We start from the raw sequence: 13,644 nt of genomic DNA on the forward strand, positions 1-13,644 counted from the left end.
GCTTTGCTAAGGAAATTAATAATAAAATCTGTGTCATAGGAAAATGCTTACATGCCGGAGTAGAAATTTCTCAAAAACTCTGTAAGCAAATGGATTTTTCTCAATTATTAAACTTGGCGGAACTAGACTATACAGTGCTAAGTGCCGCAGAAAATTCAAGGGGAAAAAAACCTCTTCTAGGACAGAGGCTATTAATTGTGTCGGGCAGACAAAATGAAAAATAGATTTAATTCAGCATTTTTTTATAAAGAGTTTTTTTAAAAGTGTTTTATATATAGTTTTATAATTTGTCTCCAAGCATGCTGTGTTTAGAAACACCAGACATGGGGTAGTCAGAGGTGGGGCTAGCGGACAAGCAGAACCAGGGCAGAGAGCACTAACTAGAAAGACAAGCTATGATGAAAAGCCTCACTGGGCCAACACTCGTACTCACCAAGAACAAAATCATCCTGGTCTGAATGTGAAACTGGACTTGCGGTGGAAGACGCTACACTCCAACATGCTCAGTAACACAGAGTGGCATCCTTAGTCTCCAACAAGGTTCAGTCTCTACCAGCCAGAACTCAGCTCAGGAGTTCAGTGGGTAAGCATTAGGTCGCTAACTAAAAAAGTCAGTGGTCTGAATCCACCCCAGCAGCACTGCGGGAAGAAGATTCAGTGATCTGCTTCTGTAAATTACAGCCTAGGAAACCCTCCAGGGCAGCTCTAGTCTGACAGCACTCAACAACAACAAGCTCACAAGTAATACTAATAGCTGATGCTCTAATGCTAACAGTCAGCCCCTGACATCATGACCTCATGTACAACATGACTGGACCACTGTGATGCATAGGGTTTGCACTGGCTGATTCTTGAAGTAGATCACCAGATCTTTCTTCTTCATCTAAGTCTGGAAGCTCTGCTGAAACTTGTTCAGTATCACAGCAAATGAAGTACATTGACTGGGAATTGAACCTGAGTCTCCGGCATGGAAGGTAAGAACTCTACCACTGAGCCATCCCTGCCCTAAGGCCCATAGTGGTGGTGGTATGGGCCGGGGAGTCAGTTTCAACTCATAACCGTCCTGCATAGGGTTTCTAAGGCTGTAACTCTTGACAGACTTATGAATCGGGCTACGAACCGCAAGGTCAGCAGTTCGAAACTACCAGCTGTTCCGCGGGAGAAAGATGAGGCTTTCTGCTCCCATAAAGATTTACAGCCTTGGAAACCCTGTACAGGGTCACTATGAATCGGAACTGACTCCACGGCACATAACAACAACAACAACTCTTGACAGAAGCACAAAGCCTCATCTTTCTCCCATGAAGCAACTGGTGGATTCGAATTGCTGACCTTGTAGTTAGCAGCCCAATGCATAACACACTAGGCCATCAGGGCATAAGGTCCTTAGAGTTTATTATTTGCCAGGCAATTTACTATACATTTATATATATAGCAACTCATCGAAACCGTCAAAAGAATCCTATGGACTAGGTGCTATGTATATAAACGTTATACAGGTGAGGAAACTGAGTCACAGAGGTTAAAGTAACTTGCCCAAAGTCATATTGCGAGGAAGTAGCAGAGCTGGGGTTCAAGCCTACACAGGCTAGCTCCAGAGCACATGCCTTGTTTCCCCATGAAGGCAGAGTTGGGTGAGACAGAAGGTTGCTATTTCCCTAACTCTTCCCATACAAATACATTTAACATTGGCAGAGGAAAGAGACAGCATGCCTTGTATTGCGATGAAATCTGGACTGTGTTTATCCCTGGCTCTGGGATACGCAGCTAAATTAAATCCTTTCACAAAAGTCCAGTGAGAACTCAACTAGAGGAAAAAAGAAGAGGAAAAACAGAGTAATCTGCTACAATTTGATGAACTTGACCAATATTTATGGATATAGTAGCTCAAAAGAGGGAACAAAATCTTTACAGTGAGGATCATTCCCAACCCCACTCGGTATACAGAGTTGACAGGGCAGGGATGGGCAACTTCGACATGGACTACCCAAAATGGTGGCGGGGGGGCCTACAAAGGCGTGAAGTGACTGGTTTACAAGCTTTCAAGAGGGAGCCTAGTTTCAGAGGGTATGGGGAAGGCAGAATCTCCTGAGTGGTTTCCAACCTGTATGGATGGGGCTGGTGAAAGGAGATGGGGACAAGACTCTTGTAGTTCAATAGTGAACCATTGCTATCAGGACCGATTGTGAGTGTTGCAAATGTAAAGGTAAACATTTTGTAACAAAAGGGGGAGAGTGATTGATCTTGCAGTCCAGGAGTGGAGGACCCTGGAACCATCAAGGGAGAAGAATGGAGTGCAGGACCCTATCCAGAAAAGCAGTGACACCAGAGATGGAGGCAGACACGATGATATGGAGAGATGGAAGTGGCTGGGGTCTCTGGACTCAGGGAGGAAGAGGGACTGTGCACTGATGGCTGGGGGGCAGGATTGCGGGGTGTGCCCTTTGGTTGTTTGAATGGTTGTATATTCCTGAGTGCTTCGGTGTAAATCCACCCCCTCCCCCCAAAAAAAGAGGGAATGGAAGCAAATGCTTTTGAATGATGATGCATGGAGGGGATTGTAATCACTACCAATAGCTGATGTTCTCCCATGTAAACTACCATCCAATTCACAATAAAAACTTAAAAAATAAAAGTCCACATGTGGCTTCATACAAGCTTCCATACTCTCAAAGGAAGTGCAGAGAGCTCTGGTCTAGCTAGGACCCTATGTATTCCTGCTCTGCCTTCATCTACGTATCTAGTGTCCCTCAGAGAGCCACTGCCTTGGACCTGTTGTCTGGCCACTGGTCACATCACTAAGTGAAGGTCCCACTTACACACAATGTCCACAACAGGCAAATCCATAGGCACAGAATGTAGATTACTGGTTGTTCAGGGCTGGGGGTGTGGCACTATAGGATCAGCACTGGACTGTGAACCACAAGGTTGGCAGTTCAAACCCACCAGCTGTGCCTCAAAAACGCTATCCAGGGTTGATACGACTCAGAAATGACTCAAAGGTACTTAACCACAAGAAGGGCTGTTACGGTGGGTGGGTGGGTGGGGTTGGCTGGAGAAAAGTGGAATGTGCTCACTAACGGGTTTTTTTTAGGTGTAATAAAAATATTCTAAAAACTAAGGAATTGTACACTTTAAATGGGTGAATTGTATAGTGTATGTATTGTATTTCAACAAAGCTGTTAAAAATAATATGTAACTAATTTTACTCTTTGCCACTCAAATAAAATGGACAAAACTAGGGAGAAACAGTGCACGTGCTCAGGGAATAGACCCGGATTTTTCACCAATTTTCTCTTTGGAACCTTAAGCATCTCTGCAAAATCTCTTCTGCTTGTTCAGCAAAACACCAATCTAGATGGTCTCACTACACACCCTTTCCATGCCCACCCCCCCTGGGTGGCTGGGTAAAATCATACACCAAGTCCCACTGAAATGGGACTGCCAAAAAATACAACCACTGCCAGCATCATTCTGTGGCATATTCCAGATCTACACCAGGAGTTGACCTCAACAGCTTCCGGATCTAATGTATGGTCTTTGTTCTCAACAACAAAATCTATGCACTCTACCAGCTCCCTTACACATTTCCAGGACAGCTAATCCTATCTTCCAGGAGTCCTGGTGGTTATGTGCTTGGTTACTAACCAAACAGTTGGCAATAGAATCTACCATCGAGGTGGAAGAAAAGTATTTTAGTCTGCTTCTAGAAAGATTACAGCCTTCCGGGGGTTTGTGTGGTAGTTCTACTCTGTCCTGGAAGTTTGCTCGGAGTTGGAAATGGCTGGATGGCACTGGCTTTGGTTCTTATTCCCATCTCCCTCCATTCTTCTGGCCTTGCCAACTTAGAGGATGCCTCACCTTCTCCTTCAGGGGAAAATAAGGGTTCTGCAGGAAATTCCAGCTCTAGCAGCCGGAAACTCGTGAGCCCTCCTAGGCCCTCCCCTCCTGCCATTCTCCTGGGAAGATGCACTCCTTTCTCTGGCCCCATCCCACCCATCCAGCCCAGCCTCCTCGGGGACCCCCACCCACCATCCCCTCTCCCTGAAACCCCAGCTCCTGTTTTTTACCACCAAGCCTCCAGAAGGCGTCATGAAAACGTGCCATCTCCACTCCCTCACCTCCTATTCCAACCTCAAATCACTGCAATTAGGCTGTTGCCCAGACAACGCCCTAGAAACTGCCTCCCACCTGTGACCGATCCACAGACCCTTCAGAGTAAATGCCGATGCTTTCTCGGGGCCCTTCACAGCTGCTTATTCTGGTGGGCCCCACTCTCCAACTTCACCAGCCACACGGTGGGCTCTGGACAGCCAGTCTGTTTCCCCATCTGACTTCTCTGTTGTCTGCCTGGACAGCCTCCTCGTGGTAGGAGGGGGGGTCTCTGTGTCCATTTCCCCAGCACTGTAGAATAAGCACTGGACTGCTAATCACAAGGTTGGCAGTTCAAATCCACCAGCTGCTCTCAGAAACCTTCTATGTAGAGTTGCTATGAGTTGAAACCTACTTCACAGCACTCAACAACACTCTACGGACACACGTGGTTTTATTGCACTCAGTTGTGCTTCACAGATACTGGTTTTTTTTTTTTGTTCGTTTGTTTTCTTAACAAATTGAAGCAAACCCAGGGGCCCCATTTTTCCATCAGCATGTGCTCAGTTCATTTGTGTCTCTGCCTCACATTTTGGTAATTCTCACAAGATTTCAAACTTTTCCATAATGTCATGGCACATGTCAGAGCACAAAACGTAACTTTTGCCATATTGGGAAACCAAAAAAATTCATGCGACTTGCTTTACTTTTTTTTTTTTTTTTTAACAATTTACTTTGTTGCAGGATCAGAAAACGAACCCAGAGTATTCTGAGGAACACCTGTAATTCACATTCTTGCTTATTTGCCTGACCCCCTTAGTGACGTGAGGCCAATTTGAGAGCAGGTGGTCAGTTCATTACTTATTAAACATGTGGTGTGTTGGATGAATGAAAGATTAAATGTGAGAAAGGCATCTCCTCCTCCTCCCTCTCGGCCACAGGCTTCAAACACCTGCACACAAAACTTTTGGACCAAATGACCTCTGGAGCCACAGTTTAAGAACAAGGGCCCCTTGGTCTTCACACAGAGTCACGTCCTGCGAGCATTCTGGGTACAGGGAAGGAAGCAGGGGGTGGCTGTCTTTCTTAGGAAAGCTGTCCTTAGCACAGGCTGAGTACCATCAAGCAAAAGAGTCCTCGTCACCCAGAGCAGCCAGGGCTTGCTTCTCCCATCCAGCCTTCTCCAACCTGCAACCCCGTCTCTATGCTCACTCACTAAAACTGCTTCACCTGGGCAGCTCCAACCATTACACAACATATTACAAATTAAAACATTGGGGGTTCAAATCCACTCAGAGATACCTCTAAAGACAGAGCAGGCAACCTGCTGCATCCGGAAGATCACAGAGTGGCTCTACTCTGCACCCATGGCATCTCCATGAGTTGGAATCTGCTCAACGGTAACTAACAATCTTAGTAACCAAGTCTGTGGGAATTCCTAGTCCGCCTACACTAGAGTCTTGGGTGCTTCCAGAAGGGCCCACCAGGATTATTGAGGTACAATCTGCAGACAGTAAACTTCACCCTTTTTAAGCATACACCTGGATGAGTTTTGACAAATGCATTAACACCAGTTGTTTTAAAATTCACATTAGTAGAAGCTGCCCCAGGTTATACCAAATCATCCTGAATGTCCACAGCACCAGAGTTGGCATACCACTTCCCACATTGTGCATTGTGGGGTTTCGTATAGTTCCTTAAACGGGTGTTCACTTATAACCTCAACTGCCAGTGAGATTAAATGTATCCCATTCGTAATACTACCCCTAAATGAATACTCCTAGCCCCTGCCAGCTTAATTAGTTGAAAATCCAGGCACTCCTTAAATCTTCCAAGGAGCTTTGGGAAGGGGGTATGAGGAGACCCCCAACCTAGAATCACAGCTGCTGCATGTCACTCATCTGTCTCCCTGAGTTGGTGACTACAGCTTCTCAGTGACACTCAGCTGTGGTCCCTGCCTGTTCTGGAATGTTGGCTTCTAGATATGGGTCCTGTCCACATCACTGTGAGCTCTCCTGACCCCTAACCCACCACTCGCGGAGGCTAAGCTCCTTCAGAGCACAATTCCATCGTTCTTCTCCCTCACTGACCAGCAGGGAGACTCCAAGGCAAGAAAAACCGTAGGTGCACAGAACATTCTAGGTGTTTGACAGAATGCAGCAGCAGAAGTGTAAATAGGATACAAATCTAACCCAAACCAAAGGAGCAATAACGCCTAAGGCAGCGCGATCACCTGTATGTACAGTTTCTCTAACATAAAACAGACTCCTTCAGAGATGTTCCAAGGAGCTCTGGTAGCGTAGTGGTTACAAATCGGGCTGTGAACCTTAAGGTCAGCAGTTCGAAACTACCAGCTGCTCCGCAGGAGAAACATGAGGCTTTCTGCTCCCATAAAGATTTACAGCTTCGGAAACCCTGTACAGGGTTGCTATGGGTTGGAACCAACTCGATGACACTTAACAACAACAACACAGAGATGTCCCAAGCAGTATGTACTCAGTAGGAAGACAGGGGAACAGGAGGGTCTGGGGACAGCAACTAGACCAGGGGCATCATGACTGCAAAGTCCAGCGGTTTCAGGTTGCTGGCAGAATTCTTGAATACAGATTGCATCCTGGGCCTCCCTGCCCTGCACCTGGCTGCTTCACCCCGCCCAACTCTGAGGAGACACCACATCTTTGGAGAAATGCGGAAAACCTGAGATAAAAAGGTGCAAGCTGTAGGCTTCCCAGTATCTTTTCACTGTCTACTGTTTTATTAACATTTTCAAAGCTCATGAGACTAGCATGGCCTTTCTCGAAGGCAAATACTTCCTTCTCCCAAGCCACTAAACCATACTTAGTCCTTAACAGGTAAGATACAGAAGACTGAGAATAAAGGTAACTAACTTCTCCCCGTCCAATCCTAGAATCAGGGGTTTTCTATGCTTTCTGATTTAGCATTTCTGTCAGTGGAGAACTGGTATGTTTGCTCACGTATCAAGCAACCACCAAGCTAGGGCAGATCCAATTCCTCATTAACTCAGCACAAAGAACCAAAGGCCAAAGAGTAGACGATGGATAAAGCACAGATCTCCTTATCTCACCAACTCAAGGGTGCCTGGTTCTCCTCATGTTGACAATTCAGCCCTCTCCCCAGCTCACCAGGTGGAGTGCATGGAAGTCAGGTGGAGGAAATTTATGGATTTCATATGCCACTGAGCAGATCACTCATATGCCAGCGTGCACAGCAAAGGCTACCTTGGGCTCTCCAGGTCTCACTCTCTGGGGGGAACCTGTTTAGATGTTGAGGATTTTCTCTTGGTACCTAGACTCCTTGGGGAAGAATTTTATGCAATTCATACCACCCAGTCTCTGCCAAAAGAGGTGTGTGTGTTTACTGATGTAGCAGCACCTGCTGGTCATGCTCAGTGTTGTTGTTTTTTTACCTTCTAGCTGTTGTTGTTAAATGTCAAGTCAGTTCCGACCCATAGCGACTCTGTATGGGGTTTCCAAGGAGAGCTGGTGGGTTTGAACCACTGAGCCTGCCGTTCAAACTGACCTGTGGTCCAGTGCATTAAACTGCAGCACCACACCAGACTCTTACATTCTAGTATGCACATGAAATTCCAGCTTTGAGATCATACAGGTTCCCTGGCACTGCCCCATAGCCCAAGCTTAGGACTGAACCAATTCAATGATGATGACGGCCACAGCATCATCAGTTTTACCTTACATTCTTCATCCAGCAGATCCAAGATACCCAGCTTAGCTTCTATGAGGTCGATACAAGGTTGGTTATCAGAAAAGTCAATCAAGGTCCAAGGAATCTGCTCCTTCATGTACTCTTCCTGCTCCAGTTTGAAGACGTGCTAGGATAAGAAGTTAGAGATCAAGAATGACATGCACACCTTAACATTAGTTTCTGCTGAGTTCTCAACCATACGAATCCCAAGATATAGAGGATGATGGATACCAACAGGCTTGGGCACTAACATATGGTTATAACTAGAAAAGCAAAGCTTAGGTGATTCTCATTCCCTATTTGAACCCTTCCCTCAGGACATTCTATTAAATCACCTGCATTGGCATACCCCAACCAATCACAAGACTTCCCATATTGAGTTTGCAGGTTGTGTGAATATCCCAGAAGGCCAGGCTCATGAGGAGTCAAGGTGAGGACCATGTGTCTCTTCAACACAGCACAATTCAAACCTCCCTCTGAGGGGTGGGGAGTACCTTCCTAAAGCTAGGGGCACCAGCTAGGCACCAAGGGATGGTGAGGGAAGACCTAGAGTCCACTGACCCTGGACAGAGGAGATATAGCCTGGGCTGTCGCTCCCAGGAAGAGAGAGGGAGCACTCTCCCAACCCGATACCCCCAGATCTGGAACACCAGCCTACCGAGTTGAATTGTTGCTGGAGCTTCTCATTAGCATAGTTGATGCAAAACTGCTCAAAGCTGTTTACCTCAAATGTCTCAAACCTGCAGGATGGAGAGATGAGAGGACAGAGGTAAGAAAGACATCTTTTTTGATGGGCAGGTCAACGGGACTTCAATAAAATGACCCTTTCCCTACACTTCCGGCTAGGTTTATCTTTAATTGCAAATTCCCATTTGCTGTTCTTGTGCTCAAAGAGACCACATTGCCGGTGTCAGCACTATGGTAAGCCCTATTCTATTAGGTAAGTAAGTCTACATCTAACTTCATAATTAAAAAAAGAAAAAGGACTGAAGATAGAACAAATGTGGTAAAAACAAAGTCACCAATGATCTGAACATTAGCTGACTACCAATTTTATGAGGAGGCTTCAAATAGTCCATGGAGAAGTTTTATTATCTTTTAATTCCATTTTTCCACAAACTTTTTGAACCCCTCTGGCACTGTAGGATCAGCACTCGCCTGAAAGGTCAGTTTGAGCTACAAAGTCAATAGTTCGAAATCACCAGCCACTCCTAGGAAACCCTCTAAGGGTTGCTATGAGTCAGAACTGACTCGACGGCACTTAACAAGGCTTGCCAGGGGAGCACCCACTGCTTGCCAGGCCCCACTGTCCCCTTTCCTGAGTGCCTTGCGTAATACCCACCTTTATAAGCAACAGCTCTGATGCAAGCGATTGTTGGTGAGGCAGACATAAAAACAGATGCCTCTGAAAAACGCAGGCATGGGGAAATGCTCACAATGGAAAGTTAAATGATAAAAACAGAAGGTAGAATTTTATATGTAATTCTAATTTTGTTAAAAAATGTAAAACCACTGAAAGGAAGCCTACCAAAATATGTTGTTGTTAACTGTTGTTGAGTTTGCTATGACTCATAGCGACCCTGTATAGGGTTTCCAAGGAGTGGCTGGTGAGTTTGAACCGCTGACCTTATGGCTCAAACCAACCTTGCAGTCCAGTGCTTTATCTCACAGCACCACACCAGGACTCCTTAGAGGGAGTAATTCCACCCAAAGGGGACTCCTTTGTCCAATTCACACTAAGACTCTGCAGTGGCTGGCAGTGGCCCCATGCAGATAAGCGAGACCCTAACCTGATTCTCCTACTGGAAGATATTTTGGTTCTTTGTCCAGTTTTTAGCTGCTATTAACAAACTTGTGATGAATGCTTTTCTGTGTAAATCCTTGAATTCAGGATTCTTTCCTTAGGATGCTGCCCTTGCAGAAGATTACCATGATGAAAAGTTCTTAAAATTTGAAAGTAATTAACTTCCCAGAGGTAGAACCGATTTGTGCGATCACTCTACCACCGCTCCAGCCTCCCAACAGAGCATGTAGCTCTTGTTCTCTTAACACTGGTCAATAGTATGGATTTGTGTTTTTATATCATCTTTACCAAATTCAAGTGTACATGTAGTAAAATGCATCTATATTAAGTCCTGGTGTGGCACTGTGGGTTAATGTGCTGGACTGCAAAAGTTGGTTTGAACTGCAAGGTCGGTGGTTCAAACTCACCAGCTGCTCCTTGGAAACCTCACATAGGGTCACTATTGGTCAGAACAGATTCAACGGCACTTAACAACAATATTAAGTCTGTATTTCAGTAAGTTTGGCCCAAATCTTATATAGCATTTGACTACCGCTACAATTGAGACATAGAACATTTCCATTACCCCCCAAAAGTCCCACGTGTTCCATTTAAGTCAGTGTCCCCTCATTGGGTATATTAATGTTAACACAGTTCTTTGGTAGACACTGTTTTTTAACTTTGAAAAAATCTTTGATTCATGAACACATAAAATGTTTTTATTTTCATAACTAATCTGATCAGTAACTTTCCATATGTTGTAGTACACCTCTGTGCTTTGTTAATTGTCTATGATCTTTGGTAAATTATTTGTTGGGTTTTAACTTTAAAAATCAACTTGCGTTCTTTATATCTCAGAATATACTGTCATTCATTGTTCAGCTCACATGAACCTGATATACCCAGAGCACTGTGGGAAGGGCTGGGGGCTGGAGGTCCAGGCAGGTGCAGGGCCTCGTCTGAAACCCGTGAGCCACGGCACAGCAGAGGCAGGTGGTGACCCTGTACTGTAGCCTTGATGCTGTGCTTTGGGGCCTGGGTTTTACCAGGCGGTAACAGAACACTTTTAAAGGATTTAAATTAGGAAATGCCATAATCAGATCTGCATCTCAGAAACTGGCAGAAGGGTGGGGGGAGATTGTGACGTGGGGGAAAGCATCTAAGGCTGAAGACTGAGATGATGGGGAATCAGTTAGATGGCAGCAGGTACTGTCGAACCCAGGGAAGACCTGGTCAGGGCCTGACGTGAGTTGGTTGGGGCCAAGAAATGGAAGATTCTAAAGTCGAGTTGCTAACCAAAAGTTGGTTCAAACCCACCAGTCACTCAGTGGGAGAAGGATGAGGCTGTCTGCTCCCATAAATATTTATAGTCTCATAAACCCTATATGGGGTCTCTCTGAGGCAGAATGGACTTGATGGCAATGGATTCTAAAGACATTACGGCAGGTGGCAGTGAGGTGGCTTCAGATGACCAACAATATGCAGAGAAGATTCATTTGGGTAACTGGATGGGTGTGGAATTATTCACCAACCTGGGAACATTACATCAGTATCAATAACTTTAGTTACAAGTGAGTGGGGTCACGTTATATGCTGAGCAAAAATCTAGAAGGAAGAGGTACCTTTTCCTCACTCACATAAGCTGAAAAAACCACATAAGCCCTGCTCATGAGTGCTGCTCACCACGACCCCAGGAGTTATGAGTCTATTATTAAGCCCATTTTACAGATGAAAAATTGAGGTATAGGAAGATTAAATAACCTGTACAAAGTCAGAGAGCTGATAGGTAGGGGAACCATGATTAGAGTTCAGTGAGCCAGCCATCTGAACCCACACTCTTAATTCAGTGAGGAGTAAAACTTTAAGGAGGAGGAAGAAATAGCTAAGGGAAGGGCTGTGGACAAGATGGTAGCTTTCTGGGAGAGGTGGTATCTGAGCACAGGAAAAGTAGGAGAGGCACAGGGTACCAGTGTAGGGCTGGGGCACAGGCTTCAGCCTTCTCTACAGTCTCCATATGTCCACCCCGCCCATTCCTCATATGGACAACTGACTTTGCTCAGTCCTGGTGTGGCGCTGTGGGCTAATGTGTCTGATTGCAAAGTCATTTGAACTGCAAGGTCAGTGGTTCAAGCTCACAAGCTGCTCCTTGGAAACCCTATACAGGGTCACTATGAGTCGGAATTGACTTGACAGCACTTAACAACAACAACAACAACATTAAGTGCCAGGCAAGCCCTTCCAAAGAGACACTGTCAGATTGGTTTCAACTCATGGCAACCTTCTAACCAACTAAAGGTCGATCCAGTGGCATCTTCATGATCATCGGTCAGTCTGAGTCCATTGTTATAACGACTGTCAGTCCATCCCATTGAGGGTTTCTTCTGTCATGCCTACTTCATCAAACGTAATGTCTAAAGAGATTGCATCCCTTAACAATCACCCTTCAATAGAAATGTTGGCGTTATCCCTGGTGGGGGTTGCGGATGGTGGTGTTAAGAAAGCACCCTATGCCGAGACCCTATCTCAGCACAAATGGATGCACCAGATGCCCCATGGGGCCAGCCAAAGTTCGGACAACAGGCTCCTCCTCCCTTTCTCTCTCCTGTATAAAAACATGGAAAAGTGGCAAACCACTTCGAGATCAAAGGTGTCAACTGCCTAGAGACAACCAATTAAAGTGCAGCTTTTGGCCATGCCCATGTGGGAGAAATAATTCTAGGTTAATAAAACAAGATCAAAGAGGCACAGTCCAAGTGGGGTAAAAGCGGCCCTCTCTGTGCACTGAAGAGTGGACAGAGGGGAGGACAGTGCCCGTCAGTCATTACAGAGTGTCCATGGGACCCTATAGACTCCACTCAGCCACCTAGAACCTCAGCTCTTCCTCTCCCCTCACCCTAAGCGTGGCTGCTGACGACAACCAAACCCCAGAGGAAATTTAATTAATCAAACCTCGAAGGAAGATCAAAGGGCTACCCTTGCAGTTGACCAGATAATAGCAACTGGGTATGCTGGCAGAGCTCGGTACCAAGCTCCACAGATCAAAGGATTTAAATAGCTCCCACTTGTCATTTTTAAAAAGGTTTACATTGGTAGAACTCCACAAAGATTATTTTCATTAATTTGAGATGGCCTGAAATTAGCTCATAATTTCCCTATTTCTGAGATATTATCTGGTAACAATTCCTGTGCCTTCTCGTGTAATTACTGTAATGCCAGAGGCCCAGAGATGAATGAAGGGCTTGCAGAGCCTAGAAAATGTCTAAGACAATTGACCTCAGAAAGCCACAGTCCATGAGAGATAGGCTAACTTCTCCTTTACAATGAAGTTATATTTGTTATCATTCTTGCCCATCAAAAGAGATGCCATTTTAAAAATACACAATGGATCAATTTCTAGTTTACAGCGTTAAAACATCACCCAGAAATATCTATAGTGGTGGGGATTGGATTTGTGTTGTAAAATCAATGTGGGGGATACTTAGATGAGCAACTTGAGATGGCAGGAAGATCACAACAAAGAATAGGGCTTCATGTCGACAATGAAGGGGTCTATACTCTTGGTGGCATAATCATCACCTCAACTTCTAGTTCCTTCCATCTTGAAAATGTAGCGTAGAATGACACAATTTTCTTCTCCTGACCCCGCCCCCCCCAAATTTAAAGGTGCAGTAAGGACTACAAAAGCCTCTTTAAAAAAAAAAAAAAAAAAAAGATGGTGTCTGGGAGGAGGTGAAACTTCAGTAAAAGCTGCCGGTCCTTTGAGTCCCTTACCAATGCAGAAGGACCTCTCACTCCCTGACTTGGACAGAGAGCAGAGACGCAATTAGATACTTTGAAGTACTTCCCACTGAGCACAAGTCAAAGGCACTGGGCTCGCAGCTTAGCCCCAAACCTCTATTTTACAGATAATCTGCCAAAAATAGAACAAAACGATATGGGGTTTAGGTTAGAGGCAGAAGAAGGCTTCCAGGGAATGTTTATTATTAAGTTGTATATAAAACGTAACTTGGAGAAATTTTCTCTAGACAAGCCTGTAACAGGGTCAC

At 45.2% G+C, this 13,644-nt stretch overlaps 1 protein-coding gene across 1 annotated transcript in view; it reads right to left on the minus strand.

Moving 5' to 3' along the window:
* The window catches only part of MYO5B (myosin VB), a 227,494-nt gene that overhangs the window by 117,949 nt on the left and 95,901 nt on the right, over positions 1–13,644 (minus strand). Inside the window, exons 11-12 of the mRNA XM_006837488.1 lie at positions 8,474–8,555; positions 7,802–7,942 (exon numbers count right to left, since the gene is read on the minus strand). Of these exons, the coding sequence (XP_006837551.1) occupies positions 7,802–7,942; positions 8,474–8,555 (223 nt within the window). The remainder of the gene's footprint in view (positions 1–7,801; positions 7,943–8,473; positions 8,556–13,644) is intronic.

Source organism: Chrysochloris asiatica, unplaced genomic scaffold (genome assembly GCF_000296735.1).
Source record: "Chrysochloris asiatica unplaced genomic scaffold, ChrAsi1.0 scaffold00021, whole genome shotgun sequence".
Lineage (NCBI taxonomy): Eukaryota > Metazoa > Chordata > Mammalia > Afrosoricida > Chrysochloridae > Chrysochloris > Chrysochloris asiatica.